At 62.2% G+C, this 22,181-nt stretch overlaps 1 protein-coding gene across 1 annotated transcript; it reads left to right on the forward strand.

Moving 5' to 3' along the window:
- Positions 1-2,421: 2,421 nt before the first annotated feature.
- On the forward strand, positions 2,422-21,473 carry LOC121479399 (PTTG1 interacting protein). The gene is made up of 6 exons (XM_041734935.1): positions 2,422-2,624; positions 9,465-9,517; positions 12,641-12,749; positions 17,062-17,236; positions 17,851-17,897; positions 19,807-21,473. The coding sequence occupies exons 1-6, from the start codon at positions 2,510-2,512 to the stop codon at positions 19,851-19,853; spliced, it is 546 nt and encodes a 181-aa protein (XP_041590869.1). The 5' UTR covers positions 2,422-2,509; the 3' UTR covers positions 19,854-21,473.
- Positions 21,474-22,181: the final 708 nt, after the last annotated feature.

The raw sequence follows: 22,181 nt of genomic DNA on the forward strand, positions 1-22,181 counted from the left end.
CGTCTCCTGGGAGCGCGAAGCTGCTGGACAACGGAATGATGCCCCTACCTCCCCACCCTTAATACAGGACAGACTCTAGTGACTGAGTATTTTTGGAATTTCTGTGTTGTCGGATTGTTGCAGAACTCAGGTTGTTTTAAAATGCCATTGCTGGGGCGCCCGGGGGGGCTCAGCCGATGAAGCGTCTGCCCTCGGCTCAGGTCGCGGTCCCAGGGTCCTGGGATCCAGCCCAATGTGGGGCTCCGTGCTCAGCGGGGGCTGCGGGTCTCTCTTCCCCTCTGCCCACGGTTTCTGCTCTTACAAAAAAAAAAAAGCCACGCATGGCTGATGGTGCTGTTTGCAATGTCACAGTGTCCACTGCATCCTGGTTCATGTTTACAGTTGCCCAATGCCCTCTGGCTCACCAAATTGTTGCCGTGAGTGTGTGTAGTCAGGTGAAAACAGGTTGGTTTCTGGGGCCAGGCTTGTCAACCCAGCAGGTGTTTATCCGTTTCTAAAGGCAGGAGCTGCTGGAGGTGGGCCCCTGGCCCTCATGTCCCCTTCCTTCCTCTGGCCCTGAGGCCTCGGGCAGTTAGTTATCTACCCCGGGGGTGAGGGGGGGGCACAGATGGGGTCGGGCTGCCTGGAGCCCCGCACACACGGCGACCAACGGAGACAACAGCCCTGGCACACCGCGGGGGTAAGGGCAACAGAAACCTTAAGGGTTGTGGGGTCCTCCAGGGCGGGGAGGGCGCCGAGGTGTTAGAGCCCCTCCACCCGACCCCCCATCCCCATCCCCGCATGAATCCCGCGCAGGCAACCCGGCTGTCGGCCACGGGTCACGGGTCAGGCCGCAGACCCACTGCGTTCCCCGGGGTCCTTCCCTTCCCGCCGGGGCAGGCGTGGGGCAGTGGGGTCACGCCAGCGGGGCCGTGGGGGCCCTGAAGCCCCGGGAGGGCGCCCCAGCCCCCCCCACGGGCTCCCCAGCCCCCCACTCCCCCCCTCGCTGAGGCCCGAGAGCTCCCCGGCGGCCCCCCCCCCCCACTCCCGCCACCCACCCCGAGGGCTCCCCACTTCCCCCGCCCCCCCCCGCGCCCCAGGACTCCACGGCGTCCCAACCCCCCCACTACCCCCGCCGCGCCCGAGGGCTCCCCGGCGCCCCAGGCCCCCCCCAGCCCGCGCCCCAGGGCTCCCCGGCGTCCCCGCCCCCCACCCCCAGGGCTCCCCGGCGCCCCCGCCCCCAGGGCTCCCGCCCCCCCCCCGCGCCCCGAGGGCTCCCCACCCCCCACCCCCAGGGCTCCCCGGCGCCCCAGCCCCCCCACTGTCCCCCCGCGCCCCGAGGGCTCCCCGGCGCCCCCGCCCCCAGGGCTTCCGCCCCCCCCGCGCCCCGAGGGCTCCCCACCCCCCACCCCCAGGGCTCCCCGGCGCCCCAGCCCCCCCCACTGCCCCCCCGCGCCCCCAGGGCTCCCCGGCGCCCCCGCCCCCAGGGCTCCCGCCCCCCGCGCGCCCCGAGGGCTCCCCACCCCCCACCCCCAGGGCTCCCCGGCGCCCCAGCCCCCCCACTGTCCCCCCGCGCCCCGAGGGCTCCCCGGCGCCCCCGCCCCCAGGGCTCCCGCCCCCCCCCCGCGCCCCGAGGGCTCCCCACCCCCCACCCCCAGGGCTCCCCGGCGCCCCAGCCCCCCCACTGTCCCCCCGCGCCCCGAGGGCTCCCCGGCGCCCCCGCCCCCAGGGCTCCCGCCCCCCCCGCGCCCCGAGGGCTCCCCACCCCCCACCCCCAGGGCTCCCCGGCGCCCCAGCCCCCCCACTGCCCCCCGCGCCCCGAGGGCTCCCCGACTCCCCCCCCCCCGGGCTCCCTCCACGCGGCCAGGCAGCCCCGGATCCGGGGGGCAGGTGCACCGGCGCCCCCGCCGACGGCGGCCGGGGAGAGCGCGGGGAGCCAGGGGCGTCCCGGGGCGCGCAGCGCTCCTCCAGCAGCCCCCGACGCGCTCGGAGCCGCGGACCCCGGGGAGCCCCTGCGAGACCTCGGGGCGAGCCCCCCCGCCCGGCCTCTCCGACTCCGGTGACCGCGGCACTGCGAGCCGTTCTCCGGCCGCGGCACCGCCACCCGGTCCCGGGCCACCCCGCCCGACCCGCTCAGCGCCCTGGGGTCGGGGTCCCCGCGCCGCGCCGCCCCGCCCCAGGACACGCCCCCGCCGCCCCAGGACACGCCCCCGCCGCCCCAGGACACGCCCCCGCCGCCCCAGGACACGCCCCCGCCGCCGCGCAGGCGCACCGAGCCGCCGTGAGCGCCGCCCGCAGCCCGTCCCCCGCCCCCCGCGCACGCGCACTGAGCCGCGCCCTCGCCGCGCCGGGATGCGGGGGCGGGGCCAGCGGCCGGGGGGCGGGGCGAACCGGGACCCGCGGCTGCGCAGTCGGCCTGCCGCTCGCCCCGCCCACTTCCGGCGCGCGGCCCTTCCGGGGGCGGGGAGGCCGCCGAGCTCGGCGGAGGGGACCGCGTCCGGCTGACGTCCGCCCCGAGGGCTCGGCCTCCATGGCGTTCGGCGGCGTCCGCGGGCTGGGGCCGCGCTGGGAGCTGCCCCGCGGCGCCGTCGCCTTGTTCCTGCTGCTTCTGACGGCGGCCGCGACTCCGGAGCCGCCCGGCGCGGGTGAGGGCCCCGGGGCGGTTAGAGACGGCGGGGGGAGGGGCGGGGCGCGGGGTCGGGCCGGGAGGGGTCGCGGGGGCCCGGGCGGGGCGCGATGGGGTCCGGGCGGGGCGGTGAAGGGGTCGCGGGGGCCCGGGCGGGGCGGCGGCTCTGGGCCCTGGTGGGAGCCGGGGAGGAGGCGGGGCCGCCCCTGCGCCCGGGGGCCGCCGCCCACGCCCACGCCCCCGCCCCGGCTGGGGCTGCGGCCGGCGGGGGCCGCCCGAGGGTCCCTTGGGAGGGGGCAGCCGGGCCCTGGGCTCGGTGGAGGCGGCGGTGTGCGGGCCTCGGGGTGGTCCCGGCTGGGCCCTCGGCGTAGCCTCCCGGAGCCTCTCTGGGGAGCCCGCGGTGCTCGGTTCCGAGCTGGAAGCGGAGCTCGCTGCCTGCTGGAGCCCCAGAGCCGGCGGGTAGCGGGCGCCCGTGCACTGCAGGAGCGGACCGCGGTCAGGGCCAGCCTGGTGGAGGCAGGAGAGCTGGCGCCGTGGGGCCTGCGCTCTGGAGGAGGTGGATTCCGCGGCTGCCCTGAGCGCGCCCCAGGCCTGTGCGCCCGGTTCCTCCCGCCTGTTCTCACCCCGCCCGGTGCTGCCCGGTCCTGGGCCCGGAGGTCAGCCTGGCCAAGACAGTGCCCACACGGGAGGTGGGTGACCTGCGCCCAGACTGACGTTTCAGAAAGTTCCGGAGACGGATGCTGCTGGAGCGCGGCCTCCCGTGGGCCAGTGGAGGGGGACCGGGGGTCCTCAGCCTCTGGGCCTGGGGGGAATCAGAGAAGCTGGGCAGTTGCAGGACTGTCGTGCTGGCCGGCGTGTCTGGAGCCCGGCGAGATCCCCGGTTGTGGGTGGTGGTGGTAGCGCCACAGGCAGGCCTCCTGACCTCCGCCCAGGGCTCTATGAGTAGGACCCCCTCGGGCCAGGGTTTTCCTCTCCTCCCGGCAGCCTAGGCCTTGTCGCTCCGTTGAGCACAGCAGAGCACCTTTTTTCTGTGACTTAGAGTGTTTGCTCAGGGGACTGTCGTGCCAGTCCACTTCACACGTACGCGTGACCTTGCCCAGGCAGCTACCTGGACATTTTTACGTGCAGCAGCGGGATGGTACTGCGTAGGGGACTTTTGGTCTAGACTGAGCCATAAGCGTGAGCGTGGATGGGGATCGTTTACCCGAGTAGGTGGGCAGGCTGCAGGAAGTCTCTCTCCGTGGCTAGCGGGCGTGTGTGCGTGACTGCAGTGCGCGTGTCAGGGGCGCTGGCAGTGACCTGTGTGACCGCTCTGCCTGTTATACTGCCTTCGCTCCGTCAGGTGACCGGGGGTGGCCTGGTGACTTCGTGTCCTCCGTAGGGGCTTAGACCAGAGTTGCGGCTCCGTATGCCACAGCACCTTCAGCCGCATGGCGTTCGCTCGCCATTAGCTCAGGGGGCAGCTGCCCATCACCGGCCTCGGCTCCTAGGGATCACCTGTCTGGTTGGGATACACCCCAGGTCCTCGGTGGGTGGCGGGGTGCTCTTGTTTCCCCTGTCAGCAGCACCTTTTCATGGGGGAGTGGTGTGCTGGGTGGGTGCTTGCCAGCCGGTCCCCTGTTGCCCTTCCTCGGGGTCAGGGGGACTGTGAGAGCCCCGAGGCCCCCCTTCCACAGAGCCCAGGCTGCCGTGAGGCATTTGCTGCTTGTGCTGGAGGAGCAAGACTGCCGTTCACAGCCTGGCCAGGGCATTAGGGTTCTTCAGAGAAACCACCAGCAGGGTGTCTGTGGCTGTAGAGACGGATCACGAAGGGCTGGCGTGCGTGATGGTGGGGGCTGCAGGTGGAGCTGCAGGAACCAGGTGCACTAGTGCCCAAGGCAGGAGAAGACAGTGTCCTGGCCTCAGCAGAGTCAGTTCTCTGCTCCTCTGCCTTTTTTGTTCTCTTGGGGCCCCTGTGGATCGGGTGATGCCCGCTCGCATGGTGAGGACAGTCTTCCCGACTCTGTCCACCGGGGCGAACGCCGAGCTCCTGAAACACCTGCAAGTGTCCGTCAGGGTGGAGGGGAGATGACCCCGAGCACCAGCGGCCCGGGGGATGCAGAAGAGCTCCGTTGTGGCCTCTGCAGGTGGGCGGGGGGGGAACCCACCCTCACTGCTCCTTAGGACGGGTGCTGGATTTGGAGGGGGCTTGCCATTCCTGTCCTGCCCATCTGCTGCTGAGACCAGGGCTTTCTAACCCGGTTGTAAGGGTGTTACAGCCAAGCCATACACATACCTGTTATTTGTATGCACGGACGGCCCCTGCCTACACGGGTCCGACCTTGGACGTTCTAACGTCGTGGTGGCACAGAAGTGATGTGCACACAGTAGGAGCAGCGCTTGCCACTTTGGATGTGGGTCTTTGCCAGGCCAGCGCTGTGCAGTCACGGTTGTCCCATTGGTCACGGCCGTCCCGTTGGTCACGGCGGGCATTCGGTCATCACATGAGCTGCTCGACTCTCACGGGGTAGGTCCTGCCTGAGGGCTTCGCCCGCCCGCCGCCGCCCCCTGCGTGTGCTCAGCACGTCGAAGATAGGCCAGGTGTATTTTTGCTAGAACGTCTTCCACTTACAGTGGGTTTCTTGGGATGTAAGCCGTCCTCGGTTGGGGAAGAGCCGTGCCACCCTCAAGCTCTCTTGTTCCTACTGAGCTAGGAAGACACGTGGGGCTTTTTGTCTGCGTGAACTCTTTACCCTTATTTCTCGTGGGAGCTTGTGATGTGGGTGCTTCCTGTGCGTCTGTCACCCAGTGGAGCAGATGCAGTGTCCAAGGAGGGGCTTGGTCTGCCAGCCCCGGCCCCTGGCCTGTGGTGTGACGCACGTGTGGGAATGTCCTCACTCGTTTTTTAAATTTTTTTTATTTTTTTATTTTTTATTTTTTATTTATTTTTAAATTTTTATTTATGATAGTCACACACACACACACAGAGAGAGAGAGGCAGAGACACAGGCAGAGGGAGAAGCAGGCTCCATGCACCAGGAGCCTGACGTGGGATTCAATCCCGGGTCTCCAGGATCCTGCCCTGGGCCAAAGGCAGGCGCCAAACCGCTGCGCCACCCAGGGATCCCCGTTTTTTTTTATTTTTATGAAACATCTCTTCGCGACGAGGGTGTGTGTCCTCTGTACTTAACAGGCTCCCCTGCAGCTCCGGTGCGATGTGGGGCCGTGGGCCAGTGTATCTCAACCCAGTGAACTTCCGTTTTCTTGCTTTGGTCTTTTTGTTTAATTTGTAAAGTGAACGATGTGTGACGTTTTCTGATTGTTGGGGAGTGGACTCTGGGTGGAGGATCTTCAGGCCCAGGTCTCGCAGAGCCGGGGCGTTGGGTCTTAGCGCTCGACTTAGGAAATGAGGGCAGCGCCTGCTTCTCGCTGGCTGTCGGCGCCTGGTTTTCCACGTCCCGTGACCAGAGAGGTGGGCCTCTGAAGCCCTAGCACGCGGTGAACGTGTTTGCCCTGCCAGCCGTGCAGGACGGTCAGGTGACCCGAGGGGGATAGTGAGCTGCCTCTCCCCGGCGCCCGCGTCCTGGAGCGCTGGACACAGAGCCCTCTGCCCGCTGCCCGGCCAGGGCGGGGAGGAGCAGGGTGATCGCCACCGACCCCTGCTCGCTGGTCCAGAGGCCACGGGGTGGGGTCGGATCGTGTGTCCGGGAGCTGAGTTCACACAAAGCCAACTGTCAAACATGAAAAGTCCCCATGACAGAGTTCCTCTAGCCTCCCCTGCCCCCTGTGGCTGCTCAGCCAAGATTGATGAGAAGTAGGACTTTTCTTGTAGAATCTTTCCAGAAGGAGTTAAGAGTGGGTGTGTCAGCAGTCGTACAGATTTTCACAGTGGCTTCCTGCCTCTTTGTTTAGAAAAACGTCAAAGCTGCAGAAAAGTTGAAGGAATAAACACTATAACTTCCAAACGCCTTTGTGTTCTCAGCGTTTCCGGGTTTGCTTTGCGGCGCCCCGTGTGCTCGCTGCCCTTTTAACCAGCCCGGGGAGCTGGCCGGCCCTTCCCCCGCAGCCGGGCGGCCCTCCCCAGGACAGCCGGCGTCGCCACGATCCCTGAACTCCGTGATGGGGCCCGGGGCTTACAGACACGGTCCACCAGTTGCCCCAGGGCCGTCCTGTCCCTTCCCCCTCCTGGACACGCGGGGCATCTGGCCAGGAGGTCTCCCAAGCTCCCCTCGCCTCCTCGGCTCTGAGGACGGCGTTGTAGAAGGGCCTCCGATGGTCCTGTCTGCTGGCCTCTACTTGGACTCCCGTTTGGCCAGGATTCAATCCCCTGTGGCTGGGTCCTTCGCCCTGCACCCCCAGGGGGCACTTGCTGTCATTCCGTTCCCTCGTCCTGTCCTTATCGTGGCGATACTTCGGTCACTTCTAAGGTACCATCTTGTCTTCAAAAGTAATTCAACCGCGGGGCGCCTGGAGGCCGCAAGGGCCTGTCACCTCACGGGTACACACTGTGGCCTCAGCGTCCAGATTTACCAAGATGACTGCAAATGGCAGGTTTTCAACCCGCTGCTTCGCCTTGGCCAGTCGGCCTTCCCTGTCCATGGGAAATCCTGGACCGTTCGAGACATTAGCGGGCATTGTGGTCAGCCACCTTGATTTGTCGTTGTCCCTGTTGGGCAAGGAGGACCCCTGCCCCTTCAAGCTGGCTTCTGGATCCTTCAGTCATTGACCCCCTACATCTGTGCCACCATGGCGCAGCAGTCTGTCCCAGGCCGGTCCTGTCCTTCCTCTGTCCCAGGTCTGCGATCAGGTGTTCCTCCCTGAGCCCTGGCTCCTCTCCGCGGGGATGGTGTCCGCACACTAAGGTCCCTGTGCTCCGGGTGTCGTCCTCTGGGCCCTTTGGTGGATGCCAGGACCTGGGCTGGTGAGGTACCGGCAGAAATCAGGGTGGTGGTGGGTCATCCACTTTGTTTACCTTCCCGGAGCTAAGGTAGGGCTGTTGCTGCAGGAGGAGTCCTTGAGGGAGCAGCACCTGCCAGAGGCTCTGGGAGGAGTGCTGTTGGGGTGCTGGGGAGCAAGCTGGGGCCAGCGGGCCCGGCTCACCCTGAGTCAGGCAGGGCTGTGGAGAGGCAGATGTGCTGTGGGTCACCGTGCTGGTCCTGCTCGGCGGCCACCGTGGGCGCCCTCGCATCTGGGGGTGAGGCGCCCCTGCCCTCACACGGTGGGGGGGGGGGAGGCCGAACTGAGTAGTAGGCCCACGCACTCGGGAGGTTCACACTGCACGGAGTTTTGCGGTCCCTCCGCGGCGCTAGGGATCTTCCCCTTTCCCCCCGCTGAGCTCTGTGAGGTCCGCTGCCTGGGACCTCCCGGCACGTGTCGTGGGCCAGAGGTTAACGTTCGTCCTCCTTTCTCTCGCGCAGGAAGTTTTGAGTGCGATGAAGTGCAGGAGTCTTAAGTGTGCTGGTGGTGAGTTAGGCCTGTGCGCCCTGGCCCCCGTCAGGCTCCTGGATGCACCTGTCTCTAGAAGGTTCGGGTGCCTGGCCTTTTCCCGATGTAGGGGATGCCCTGCTCCAGAGCCGCCTGTCCAGGGAGCCGACAGGATGGCCTTTCGTGTCAGATATCTGTGGGCCTGTGTGACGTTTCTAAGATAATCCACGTTTCGTGCGTACGGGGTACGTCTGCTGGCTGAGTACCGTTCCGCTGTGCAGCTCCACTGGTTTGCCCATCCTCCTGTGCCTGGGCATCTGGGTTCTTTCCAGTTGTTTGCTGTTATTATAAAGTTGCTGGTGGTGCCTCGGCTCCGTGGGTGAAGTGTCTCTCTTCAGCTTAGGTCGTGGCCCCGGGGTGCTGGGATCGAGCTCCCCCGTTCTGCAGGAAGCCTGCTTCTCCCTCTGCCTCCCCCCACGCTGCTCACTTGTGTGCTCTCTCTCGCGCGCTCTCAAATACATAAAATCTTTAAAAAAAAAAGTTGCTGTAAACATTTGTACACAAGCCTCCCTGGAGGCGTACGTTCTGCTTATCTTGAGTAACACAGTCGAGTGGGGTTGCTGACTCACGGGGGAGCAGGGGTTGGTTTTATGAGCAAACGCCAGATCTTTTCGCCATTGGAACTGTCCTGCTCTCCCACCAACGCTTTGTGGGAGGCCCTCACTGCTCCCTCTTCGCCAGCACTTGGTGGTGTCAGCCTTTTTAGCTTTAGTCATCCTGGTGGGAGTACAGCGGCATCTCATGATGACGTGAGGTTGCAATTCCTGGTGACTCACGAGCTTGCACACTGAGCTCTTTTCAGTGTGTGTGTTTTAGCAGTGGGGTGTGGTACTAGCAGCTTGATAGGGGATGGGAATGCTGTAGTCATACACTAGTTCTTTACTTCTGACTAACTTGAGTTCCAGAGCTCTTAGCTGTGTGGAGTTTGAGCTCCTTGTGCTGTGAGGAGGGGCCAGAGCCGCGGGGTGCCCCGTGGGGTTGGCATCAGCTGATTCAGGGAGCCTTCCCCGCACGTCGGGGTGAGGGGGCCGGTGGGGCTGAGGCCTGACCTTTGTCTCTTGGGCCTGGCACTGCTATGTGTGCTGACGAGCCAGTGGGCCTAGGCCGGGTGGGGTCCATGGGACACGGCCAGGTGCTCGTCTCCTCTTCGCTGAAGGTCCTCCCTCCGTGTGCCAGGGCCTGTTTTCACGCACGGACCTTTACACCTTTGCAGGGTGCCTGTCTGTCCTCCCTGGGGCCCTGCTGGCAGCAAGGCTCAGTAGCTCTTGCTGGTGTCCCTTGAACACTGGGTGCTGGCTGTGGGTCTCCGAGGCTGGGAGTGGCGCCCGGGCCCCCTGCCCCCGAGTGCACGTGCACATTGCCTGACTCTCACTGGTGTGTGTGTTCTTCCCCACAGCTTGCTCTCAGAACACAAACAGAACCTGCGAGGAGTGCCTGAGAAACGTCTCTGTAAGTAGCACACCCCCTTCCTCAGCCCCGGGGTCTCGTGTGCGAAGGGCTCTGCGTCTGGGGGTCCGTGGAGGTGTTTTGTGTGACGCGTACGGAATATCATTTTAGTGTTTCTTGGGCGTATTATACCGTCTCAGGAAAACTGCACATCCCGCCTGTGCATCACCGACATGCTTTCTTTACTTCCTGTGAAACTGGTATCGAGGGTCACGAAACATGCGCTAGGCCCCCTGGCTGGGAGCGTGTGTGAGCCGCGTGGGAAGCCTCACCGAGGCTGGTGGGCTTGGGGTCGGGTGAGGGGTTGTGGAGGGCGAGGGGGACAGGAGGAGCGCTGGGCTGGGGGCTCATTGAGCGTCTGGTGTGCAACTGTTAGCTCTTGACCAGGGCTCTTCATGGTGGTGTCATTGGAATGCAGAGCCCTGGTGGGGACAGGGGCTGTACTTTGTTTTGCCGATGGGCCCCGGGGACGTGGCAGGGGGTGTCCTGAGTGCGCAGAGGCCTCATCTGCTGCCAAGAGGAGTAAGGGCTGTCCATGAACCTTGAACCAAAGTCTTCAGACTGCGTGTCCCGAGTTCTCCAGGCTTGGGGTAGATGCCTCCCCCTTGGCTCTCCGCCTGGGAACAGGGAAGGGTGAGGGCGAGGAGACACACGCAGCCATCAGATCACACAGGACCTGGTCTAGACTAGCTCCCCAGAGTTACAGGGGACACTTGGAGCCAGGACGCTCATGGGTTGTCCCTGCTCTGGAGCATGGTGTGCGTGGCGATCACCTCCAGGTGGGCCGACTGGCTTCTGACACGCAGGCACGTGTGCAGCTGACCATCAGGGCAAGCAGGAACACTGGTGAAAGACACCCACCGTGTAGAGCCCACTAGGGTCTTGGGGCAACCGTACCACTTTGTTAGGATCCTTCTGCCCTCCTGGCCGGCACCAGCTTCCTGAGCAGTGGGACTCAGGAGCCCCAGGCCTTTGGTTCTCTGGCTCGTTTCAGCGCAGCACTGTGTGCTCAGCGTTAGAGCCCCGAGGGCCATGTGGGGGCGGGGAGGCTGGGAGAGATGGGCGGCCTTCGCCTGGGGGCCGGGGGCAAAGCTGTCTCCCCTCCCTCCAGTCGGGTTTTACGAGGGTATCTTAGCGCATTGCCCTGTTTCCCTTCCCCAGCGGTGAGTTTCACTCTGGGACGGGCCAGGAGAGACCTCATCAGACAATTTCTGCTCTAAGATGGTCACATTTTCAAAAGAATTTGCTGGCTGCAGGGCGGTGTCATAGTTTGAGGCCTGTGGGGTCGTGGGGCTCAGGGGACCCCCGCCTTGGCTGGTTATAAACCGAGGGAGGTAGTTACCGCAGCCTCAGCCCTCGCTGTTGATGACGCTAGGCTTGTTCAGTGGCCTCGGCCCCTCGAGGGGTGTTTTCTTGGCTCAGCTGCCAGGGGGCAGGGTGTGGCTACAGGGAGTCATCCTGGCCTGGCCGGAGAGCAGCCCAGTGTTTGCCTCACCGCCTTCCCCCCGACCCGCTTCCCTGCGGGGGCGCTTTTGCAGCATCCAGTCCAACCCTTCCCTCTGTTGGAGGAGATTGTGCGGCGCAGGACCGAGGGAGGGCCCCCATCACAGGGGGCTCCCAGCAGACGGGCCTTCCACCTGACCTGTGGAGTCCAAGACACAGCCCCCCCCCCAAGCCAGGGCTGTCGCAGACCTGCCCACATGGATCCTTGGGTGCATGCCGGTTTCTGGAAGGACAGGCCAGGGCCAGGGGGCCAGAAGGGAGGCGGAGGGCACGCTGGTCCCCCTTAGGTGCCACCTAAGTCGCTCACCACTTGTGTGTCACTTTGTTAATCTAAAGAGCAAACAGAACCCTGTGATACCACCACAGCAGAGAACTTGGCCTCCCAGGGAGCTCCTGTGGCCTTTGGTAAAATGGTTATAAAAATGGGAAACAGACATTTGAGACTTGCATTACTTGAAAATGGAGGATTTACTGAAAATGGTTCAGCCAGGACCAAGCCGCTGCTGCGCAGGATGCTCTTAGACGGCCAGGAACAAGAGGGTTACCATGTTCCCTGCGTGCTCAGAGCGTCTTGCATATGGGCGCCCTGGGCGAGCCTGCAGGATGGCGACGTTCAAGATTCAAAGTGCCGAGCAAAGGCCCGACCAGCTGGCCCGTGAGGTCTAGATACAGCTCGCCTCGGGTTGCGGAGTGTGGCTCCGGCCTGGGCCGCCCGGCGTCGGCCAAGCACTGGGGTGGTGCTGTCTCTGCGCCTGCATTGCCCCTCCTGTTTTTAGGGACCCCAGACAGCATCTGTGAGGTGCACTCCAGCTCTGAGCTTCTGGGCGGCTGCCTCTGAGCCTTAGATGCGCTTTGTTTTTCCTTAAAGATTTTATTTATTCACTTGAGAGAGAGAGTGTGGGAACACAAGCAGGAGGGAGGGGCAGAGGGAGGGGACGCAGACTCCCTAGAGCGGAGCACTGGACGCTGGCAGGTCCCAAGGCCCCGGGATCTTGACCTGAACCTACAGCGGACGCTTCACCCACCCAGGCGCACCCCGGTGCGGGGTGTGTACGACGGCAGAGCCCGCGCGGTTGGAGAGGCCGCAGTGTTATCCAGGGTTGCAGAAGTCCGCTGACCGGTACTTCCTGCGCTCCCCCCGTGGGCCCAGCTCCGGCCCCCCTGCCAAGGATCCTTCGGTGAAGCACACAAGTGCCTGCCCTCCTGCAGACGAATGGGGAGGGGCACCCCAGCTGAGCGAGTCTGGGTGCTTCTGAGGGGAGGGGGCCAGGGAGGCAGGGTGCGGGTGGGGAGGCGGCTCAGGGTGGGCCTCGTGGGGGAGCTGAGACCAGAATGTTCCGGGCAGGAGGAGTAGCTGTGCAGAGACTCCGGGCAGGGAGCCACCTGGCAGCTCTCGGGACCTGCATGAAGGCCAAGAGGCCGGGCAGGGTGCCTGGTACAGGAGGGTTGGAGGAACCTTGGCCCTGGTGGGCCAGGCCAGGTAGAGCTGATGGGGGCTGAGGGCTGATGCCTGCCAGTCACCTGGGGGAGCAGAGGTGTGTTGGGGGTGCGTGTCCTGGACAGTCTGATTCTTGGGGGCATACATTGCATTTCTGACGTTTGTCAAACTTTTATCTCTTTCAGTGTCTTTGGTGCCACACAAATAAGGCATGCTTGGACTACCCGGTGAGCAGGATCCTGCCACCCAGCTCCCTCTGTAAGCTGAGCTCCGCCCGCTGGGGCGTTTGCTGGGGTGAGTCTTCGTTTTCATGGAGTTCTTGCAAAAGCAATGCTGTCTTGGAAAATCTGCTTGTGCTCGGTGGACACAAGCTGTCAGAACGCATGTTCGCTGCAGGAAGTCAGGAAGCCAGTGAGAGCACGTGCTTTCTGGGGGGGCAGCTGGAGGTCCCCGGGGGGCCGGAGGCCCGTGTGCAAGCCCGTCCACCTCGGCCCTGCCCTGGGTTTCCACGGCCCACGATGGCGGCGGAGGGCACGGGGCGGGGGGATTCGTTCGGGGACTGTTTGCCAGGCGGGTTGGCACATGGTGTGGGCGGCATCTGTGCGCTGGGACTGCCGCTCAGCGTGGTTGGGCCCGCCTCTCGTCATGTGTCCCCCTCTGCGTGTGGTTGGTGTCGCGGGCAGGCTCTCTGGGGGGTTAACCCTTGTGAGACCCCACAGAGAGCGCCCTGACCGGGGAGCCTGGGGCATCCTGAGCTTCAGCTTCTGATAAGCGTACACGTTAATTCTTCCTCTCCGTGCGGACGGTAGTGTTTAGCAGAGACACACACGTGTACGTACACAGCTCAGGGAGTTGAGTGAAGCCTTCCACGGGCAGGCAGGTCATCTTCCCTCAGACTTGCAGGCTGACCGCGGAGGACCCTGTGGGCAGTCCCTGGACTGACCTCTGCTCCCCACGGTGAGTGCTGCCAGCCCTTCCCTGTGGGGGAGTCACGCGCTGGTCTCTCCGAGTCCTTTGGTCGTGTGGCTGAGACTCCCGTGGCCCTTGTCGCAGCCGCTTAGTGCCTTGCTCAGTGCCCTGCAGCTGTTGTGTTGTGCTGTGCTGCTGGTGGACGCCCGGGCGTGCCGGTGCTGCCACAGCTGTGCCCGTGTGCACCGCTGCCCACACTCCCTCCCGTGGTCGTGCACTGAGGAGCACGGGCCCTGAGTCCCTGCACAGAGCGGCTGTGCCAGTTACGCTCCTCCCAGCGGGCCAGGGGGTGGTGGTGCTCCCCTTGCCCCACGTCCCTGCCAACACTTGGGACAATCAGTCGTCTTCATTTTAGTTCGAGTGTGTGAAGTGGTATCTCATTGTGGTTTGAATTGGCATTTCTCTGGCTGATAATGCTAAACACCCTTCAAGTGGGGGCATTTTTGATAATTTTCCTGTGAAATGAAGTCCCTGCCTTTGGGCCATGAGGCTGGCTGAACACCTGACGTGGGCCAGTGAGACCCGCAGCCTGGGGGCCGGGGGCAGTGGGGCGGTGGGGCGGTGGGAGGCATGCTGCCCCCGCTTCCCGGAGAAGGCGCGGGTGGTGTCCTGAGCTGCGGGGCTGCGGGTGTGCACCCGGAGGGCTGGGCGGGTGTGTCGAGCCGGGGACCTTCTCCGTGGGAGCCCCCCAGACGTCAGGGCGGCACGTGACTCTAATCCCAGACCTCATGCGCGCAGGGTGCTCTTTGATCTCACAGAACTTCAGAATCTTCTTACCCAGTTTTGGGCAAAACTGTTTTGGGGTTTTCACTATAATGATCTGCAATCATGCTCATTTGGAGAAACTTGAGGTCTTCAGGAGGTCGCCCTATCGTGCATAGGCAGGTGTCCCTGCCCCACTCAGGTCACCCTGACATAGCTCTTCCATGGGAGGCTCGCGGGGAGGGCGGCCCGCAGCGACTTCCCGTGGTGATTGGGATTTCTGTACTTCATAGCTTGTTTTAGCTGCTAGTCAGAGAGCTGTTTTGTGGGGGGGCGAGGGGGGGGGAGCCTATTTCCAAGCCAGCTGTCTTGCTGATGTGATTGGTTTTTAAAATTGACTATTGGGTGCCCGGGTGGCTCAGTTGGTTGAGTGTCTGCCTTCGGTTCAGGTCGTAACCCTGGGGTCCTGGGTTTAAGTCCCACATCAGGCTCCCTGCAGGGAGCCTGCTTCTCCCTTTCTCTCTGCTGATCTCTCTTCTTGTGTGCTTGCTTTCTTTGTCAAATAAGTAAAGTCTTTTTCTTGTTTTTTAAGGTTTATTTAATTATTCACGAGAGACACAGAAGCAGAAGCAGGCTCCCTGTGGGGAACCCAATGTGGGACTGGATCCCTGGACCCTGAGACCATGACCTGAACCAAAGGCAGATGCCTGACCACTGAGCCACCTCAGCACCCCATAAATAAAATATTAAAAAAAAAAAATAGGGCAGCCCGGTGGCTCAGCGGTTTAGCGCCGCCTTTGGCCCAGGGCCTGATCCTGGAGACCCGGAATCAAGTCCCACGTCGGGCTCCCTGCATGGAGCCTGCTTCTCCCTCGGCCTGTGTTTCTGCCTCTCTCTCTCAAAATAGGGACACCTGGGTGTCAGCGGTCAGGTATCTGCCTTTGGCTTAGGGTGTGATCCTGGGATTCGGGATTGAGTCCCATATTGGGCTCTTTGCAGGGAGCCTGCTTCTCCTTCTACCTGTGTCTCTGTGTCTCTCGTGAGTAAATAGATAAAATCTTTTAGAAAGAAAGAAAGGGAAGGGAAAGGGGAAGTGGAAAGGGGAAGGGAAGGGGAAAGGAAAGGGAAGGGAAAAGAAAGGGAAAGGAAAAGAAAGGGGAAGGGAAGGAAAGGAAGTGATTGTTTTAAAGTTCTGTAGTCAGGGTCACCTGGGGGGCTCAGTGGTTGAGCGGCTGCCTTTGGCTCAGGGCGTGACCCCGGGGTCCTGGGATCGAGTCCCACATCGGGCTCCCTGCACGGAGCCTGCTTCTCCCTCTGCCTGGGTCTCTGCCTCTCTCTCTCTCTCATGAGTAAATAAAATCTTTTAAATAAAAATAAAGTTCTGTAGTCAAAACGTGCTGTATCTGCTCGTGAAGGAAGGTTTTCTCTGATTGTGTTATGGCCATTACTGCTTGCTGTGCGGGCTCTTCCAGAATAGGTGGAAGGAGGAAAGAGCGCGTGATGACAGCTAGGAAGTCGTTTCACCAGACGTAGCCGTATCTGATTGGCGGAGTAGGCGAATACACTTGAGCGTGTGAGGCTCGTGGCTGGCCCGTGTGGAGTGTCCCCCTCAGCAGTGCTGTCTCCGTCCCCAGCCGGGAGGCCCACCCCAGCCACAACGCGGAGACCCGGGAGACGGAGCAGACTCCGATCCCGCTGCCCGGGGCAGATCTCGCTGTCGAAGCCTCCGCGGTGGTTGTCTTAACGGGATGAACAGACACGTTGGCAAACGCAGTATCAGAGCTGTTTGGTTGGCTCTGGTTCATGTTAAATAGGAAAATATCCACAGTTGGGCTTATAAATCCTTCAGGGCGGTTGGAGAGAATCGTAAAACTTGTTTCAACTACTTGATTTGTCCTAGGAGGTGGGTTTTTTTTTTTTTTTTAAAGATTTTATTTATTTATTCATAGAGACACGAGAGAGAGAGGGGGGCGGGCAGAGACACAGGCAGAGGGAGAAGCAGGCTCCATGCAGGGAGCCTGACGTGGAACTTGATCCAGGGTCTCCAGGATCACACCCCGGGCTGCAGGCGGCGCTAAACCGATGCACCACTGGGGCTGCCCTAGGAGTTGGGTTTTGACAGAAAATCTTAAAATCCTTCGCAGCCTGGCCAGCTGCATTGCGTCTGCGCAGTCGCCGTCTGCCTGCTGGGGTCAGCAGTGGTCCCCGGGGCGGGGAGGAAATGCAGGTGACCCTGGGACAGTATAGGGTCAGGGGTGCTGACTCCCCACACACTCAAAAATCTGCATGTGACTTTTGATTCCCTGGAAATTGCCGTGGATGGAGGGCCCACTGGCGACAGGGCATCGGAACGGCCCGTGTTCGTGTGCCCGCGTGTGCTGGGTGCCGTGCTCCTGCAGCCAAGCAGGCCCGAGAAAGGGAAGCGTTAGTAAGAGAGTCCGCAGGACGAGGCGGTGCACTTTGTACCGCCCTGTATTTGTGGGAACAGACCGCACGTGTTAGCGGACACGCGAGGCTCAGACCGTGTTTGGGGGCCAGCGGTGTAGGGCTGTGGGCCTGGCTTGAGGATCGGAAGCGCCACACCAGGCCGTGCCTCTGTTTCCGGGGGTCCCACAGAGAGTCTAAGGATGTGTTTGGTCAGTGTACGTGTCCCACCGGGGATTCTCCTTCCTGTCCTCAGGCCTGCAGCCTCCTCTCAGCGGCAGGAGGTGAGGACAGCTGCCCTGGCGCTGGGGCCCTGGTGGTTGGTTGAAAAATTCCAAGTGTCTCTGTCTCACCGTCTCTGTCTCTCACACACACACAGACACACACACATGCTGAGAGCAGACCTGGGGGGCTGGTTCTGTGGTTCTGGGGCTGCTCTCTGCCCCCAGGGGGTGCTGCTTTGGGGTCCCCGCTCCCCGTCCTGACTCCCCGACGCCCGGTGCACTTGCAGTGAACTTCGAGGCGCTGATCATCACCCTGTCGGTGGTGGGGGGAGCCGTGCTCCTGGCCGTGGCCGTGTGCTGCTGCTGCTGCTGCTGCCGGAGGAAGAAGAGCCGGAAGCCCGATAAAAGTGAGGAGAAGATGGCGCGGGAGCGCGAGGAGCGCAGGATCCGGCAGGAGGAGCGGTGAGGTCCCATTCCTGGGGGTGGGGGGGTCCGTGGGCATCCGGCCACCGAGCCAGGGGCAGTGACTGGGGCACGAGCTGTCTCCAGCTTTGGGCGGACCGTCCTGTGCCGAGCTTGGGGGCAGGAGTGAGCGCCATGCAGGGGTTCGTTGCTGCCTGGGGCGGCCCTCCTTGGCCAGCACGCCGAGACACTGTCCCCTCCTCCTTACGGAGCACTTTGGGGAGCACGTCTGTCGCCACAGGCCAGGCCTTGGTGGCAGGTGCAGCGGAGGGTCACTGGGCGTGCCTGAGGGGGGTGGGCTGTGGTTCAGAGAGGTCCCTGCAGAGCCATTGCCCCCAAATAAAACCTAACGTGCACTGACCTTCCTCAGAACCTGGTGTGAGATTCTCGTTGATTGCTGTTTTCTTCATATGAAAAATATTTTAAGAAATCACAATACTGGACATTTGAATAGGTAGGAGGACGCCGCAGCGGCTGCAGAAGAGCTGGCCGTCCCCTGCCGGCCGAGTGGCCGCGCCTGTCCCCAGCCTCTCTGCTGAAGGAAGCCAAGGGTGCGTCTCTCAACATCACGCACGTCACATTCAGACGCTAAATGAGATCTCTTTGTTTTTTAGGAGAGCAGAGATGAAGTCAAGACATGACGAAATCAGAAAGAAATACGGTAAGTGTCGGGGGGTGTCCACTCCGTGTGGTCAGGGTGATGCTGCCCCACGCGATGTGAGCACAGGCCCTGGGCCCTGCTGCCCCCCCCCCGCGCTCCGGCTCTCCTCCGGCTCTCCTCCGGCTCTCCTCCATGGGGACTGGAATGAACTGAGCCGCGAGTGTCGTGAAAGATGAAGCCTTGGTGTATTTTTCTGTCAGCCAGGCCTCCTGAGTACCGCGTGCTCACGGGGTGGACCTCGGCCCCAGCCTGTCCCTGCTGGAGTGTGCGGGCTGTGCCCCTTTCGAAGGACTTCGCACAGCTCCCCATCCTGTCCACGTGTTGTGTTGTGTTTTGTTGGGGGAGATGGGGGGTGCGTGACAGAGTATTCAGTCTGTGTTGAGCTGGGGGGGGTGGGGGTTGGGAGAAGTGGCCTCACTGGGCCTTCACCGAGGACCACTGCAGTGCCTCCAGCCCAGGGCCCGGTGCTTCCCCGACCTCTGACCTGAGGAGCGCGTGCTGCGTGCTGGTTGGACCGGGCATCTGGGCTGAAGGCTACGTGATGAGGAAAATTGCAAAGTCCTTTCCAACAACGTGGTCACTTAGCAGTTCTCTGAAGAGGGGACATTGCGTTCAGTGGTGTTTACGACCCTGAGCAGTAAAACTGTGAGTCCCGAAGGCTCAGTTCCCTGGCGGGGCTGCTGGCTGGCTGCTGCCCACACCCACGCAGGCCGCCTCGGTCAGGTCTTGTGCCGAGGAGTGATGTCCGGCAGCCTAGAGAGCCGCCTCTTGTGTGCTGCCCCCCCCGGTGCTGCTGCTCCCCTGGCCAGCCTGGCCTGTCCCTCTTGCTGCTCTCAGCGCTCAGCCTGGTGTCACGTGGTATTCCCAGGGCAGGTGGTGACACACTCCATGTGGGTGAAATTCCCCGCCCAGCCGTCTTGGTGCAGTGCCCCCCGAGGATCCGCACCCCTCAGTGGGGGCGCCCTGGTTTTCCACATGATTGAAAAGGGTGGCAGGAGTGTGTGGGCACCTGAGCAACATTAACGTAAATACAAGACGAGCCGTGTGCACGTGCGCACTCACCAAAGTGCATTTACTGCCAAGCACAAGTAGCCTGACAGTCGTCCCCCCTTGCTGGCGTGTGCGGGGCCTGGGGGTCAGGCTGCGGCTCCCGGGGCAGGGCTGCTGTCCCTAACTGCACCGGGCCACGTCTTCCTCCCGTTCTGATGATGGTTCGTTTGGGCCCTAACTGCGCTGAGAAAGCCAACTGGTGCCTGTTTACATAGAGACCCGAGAGTGGACTGGGCTTTGGAAAGGCAACACGCCGGCTAACACACGGGATGCCAGCGCGCGTGGAGCCTTCTCTGGGTTTCAGCAGGCATTTGATTTCCGAAGCACAGAACTTTCTCCCCCTTGGACTAGAACTAGGACTAGGAGCTGTTCTGCTTTGTCTTTTTCCAACATGACTGCGTGTCTGGCATTTGGCATCTGTGCGCCCTTTACCAGCATCACCGCGGGCTTCCTCCCCTCAGGCAGAGCAGCACCCCGCTCCCCCAGACGCTGCGGCAAGTAGATCTGTTGCAGTGGCTGCAGGAGGGCTTGGGGTGTGGTCCAGGTTTCTAGAGAGGGGAGGGAGTGTGTGTTTCTGCAGAGACGACTCATCTTTGGGTGTTTAGCAGCGAGGATTTCACGACCACGTCCATCGTGTTAGTTGTACCTGAACCCTGGACGGTGAGATCGACGGTCACCTCGTTCCGAGTCAACAGTATAAGGATTCGTGACGTGACGTGACTTTGAAAACGGTGACGCGTGGTGCTCGAACCTGCTCAGGACAGCCGTTTCTCTTCACGGAGAACTTAGCTGTCCCGCGTTCGTGCATCATCTTTGTCGTCGTCTGAGCGCGCTTATGACCAGGACTCTCTCGTTGCAGGTTTGTTTAAAGAAGAAAACCCATATGCCAGGTTTGAGAACAACTGAGCACGCCGGCGCGGGACGTGTTGCGGGTCAGTGGAGCCCTGGCCGACCCTCCCGTCCCCGCCGGGGCACAGCGCGGCCGCCCGCACACCTGCGAGCTTCTGCCCTTCTCTCTCTCTGCACTTAGTCACTCGAGACACGGAGCCTGTCGGGGGGCGGGGGTTGGTGTGGGTTCTGTTGTTAGTCTCAGGAGGAAAGGCACAGTTCACTCCTCCTGGTGGGTAAGCCCCCTGCGGACGGGGCCGCCTGCCCTGCCTTCCGTCCCGGCGGCCGGCTGCTCGGTGCGGGGCGCACCTGTCCCTCGGCGCCTCTGCCCCTGACTCGGGGTGCGCTCCCCGACCCCAGCCACTTGGAGCAGCACCGAGGCCTCGGGCCTATGTTCTGTTTCGTCTTAAATAAGTCTTAGATTTCATTCCTCCACCTAAAATACTTCACCAAAAACTCCACTGTCAAAATTCAGACCACATATTGGACAGTTTGTAGATTTTAATTTGTATCTGTGCCAGAACCTCAAGCTTGTTTCGCGGTGCACACTGGGTACCATGTGACGCTTTAAGGCCGCCTCCCCCGGGCGGCAGCTGTTGGTGCCGTGGGGTGGCCGCGGGCCGTGCTCACCTTCTGCCCCGTTGGTGGCAGGTGTCTGGTGCTGTGTGCAGAGGTGCACGTCAGGCTGCCTGTGCTCTAGTCACCTAGGGACCATGGGTTGTCCCCTAAGGGGGTGGGACCACACGCCGCGGGCCCCTCTGCAGGGCTCTGTCCACGGGGGAGCCAGGGTGTCCAGGCTGGCAGGAGGGACTCCCACGGGCTGCGCACACACGCTGATGATGGTCCTGGGACTGTGCCCCGTAGGGGTGTTGTGAGAGCTCCAGCAGACGCAGCTCCCGGGGGTGGCCGGGGCCTCCAGGCACAGCCTGTGGTGCTGTCTGGGGCGGTTCCGTTTCTCCCATCAAGATCTAGGACCAAGCGCTTGGTGTCGGACACATCCGCAGACCGGGACGTGACCATGAACAGCCTTCCTCAGACCTGAGGATAGGCCCGGCTGCTGCCCTGCATGGATTAGGAAGATGTTTAGCTTTGGGAACGTGGGTCGACAGGCACAGGAGAACACGACGTATTCTGCTTTCGCCCGCTGCCTGAAGCGTCCGGTGAAGTCCCCACGCAGGCGCCGGGCGTGCTGCCCTGCGGTCCCACGAGCTAGAACCCGACCTCCACAGGCTCCCGTTATCTTTCTGACTTCTCGGGCATTTGATAGCAGTTTAAAGTACATGAAGCCTTCCTGCTCTCGGACGCCAGCCGCGCGGTTGTCTTTCTACCATTTATTCCTGAGAAACTTTGTAACAGGCTTTAGCGGCCTTTGTATCCATACAGTCCTGCCGTGTAAGGTCACTCCTGCCTTGAGTGTAGGTTGCTGAGCTCCCGACCTCCACACTGTGTATCTGATCCCTTCTGGGGTACTGAGCCCACGCCAGGGACCTGGAGGGCTGTCTCGGTCCCCACGCTTTTTTCTGAAATAGCCCTAAGAGCAGCTGATATATTATAACCTCAAGGAAACCGTGAAGCTCAGAGTGCCTTAATTTTAACCAGTTTTCAAAAAATGGTTTAATACACACTTTGTTGAATACACTTTGTGTGCTCGCATCTCCTTTCTCTGTGGTGGTGGTGGTGGTGTTACCTGGGGAGCAGCACATAGACTTTCTATGGAGACTTTTTTTAAAAAAGATTAGGGATCCCTTGGTGGCTCAGTGGTTGAGCGTCTGCCTTTGGCTCAGGCCATGATCCTGGGGTCCCAGGATCGAGTCCCACATCGGGCTCCCTGCATGGAGCCTGCTTCTCCCTCTGCCCGTGTCTCAGCCTCTGTCTCTCGTGAATAAATAAAAATAAATTTAAAAAATCGTGAATAAATAAAATCTTAAAAGAAAAAGATTTATTCTAGAGAGAGTGTGCATGCATGGGGCATGGGCGGGGGCAGAGAGAGAGAATCCAAAGCAGACTCGCCCAGCACGGAGCCTGCCGTGAGGCTCAATCCCAGGACCCTGAGATCACAACCTGAGCTGAAGCCAAGAGTCGGATGTTCAACTGCCGGAGCCACCCAGGCACCTGTATGTCGGCCCTTCTGACACGTCCAGATGTGTGAGCAATCCCGGCTTCAGTACCGGGGCCAAGGGGGCGACCATGCCGTGTCCTCACGTTGTCCGGCCCTCCCCACGCCCCAGCAGTCGCTGCCCAGCCGGGGACTTGGGCTGGTTTTCTGCCCCCCATCTCCCAGCCCTGCTGTCCTTCTTCTGCTTACCTGGAATCAAATACCAAAAAACAGAGAAAGCCGTTCATGAA

The sequence above is a fragment of the Vulpes lagopus genome, chromosome 20, assembly GCF_018345385.1.
Source record: "Vulpes lagopus strain Blue_001 chromosome 20, ASM1834538v1, whole genome shotgun sequence".
NCBI classification, from domain to species: domain Eukaryota; kingdom Metazoa; phylum Chordata; class Mammalia; order Carnivora; family Canidae; genus Vulpes; species Vulpes lagopus.

Excerpts from the sequence above, each read along its gene's own strand:
- LOC121479399 (XM_041734935.1), top strand. The coding sequence starts at position 2,510 with ATGGCGTTCGGCGGCGTCCGCGGGCTGGGGCCGCGCTGGGAGCTGCCC. Across the intron at positions 2,625-9,464 it reads TCCGGAGCCGCCCGGCGCGG|CTTGCTCTCAGAACACAAAC; the intron begins GTGAGGGCCCCG and ends TCTTCCCCACAG. Across the intron at positions 12,750-17,061 it reads CCGCTGGGGCGTTTGCTGGG|TGAACTTCGAGGCGCTGATC; the intron begins GTGAGTCTTCGT and ends GTGCACTTGCAG.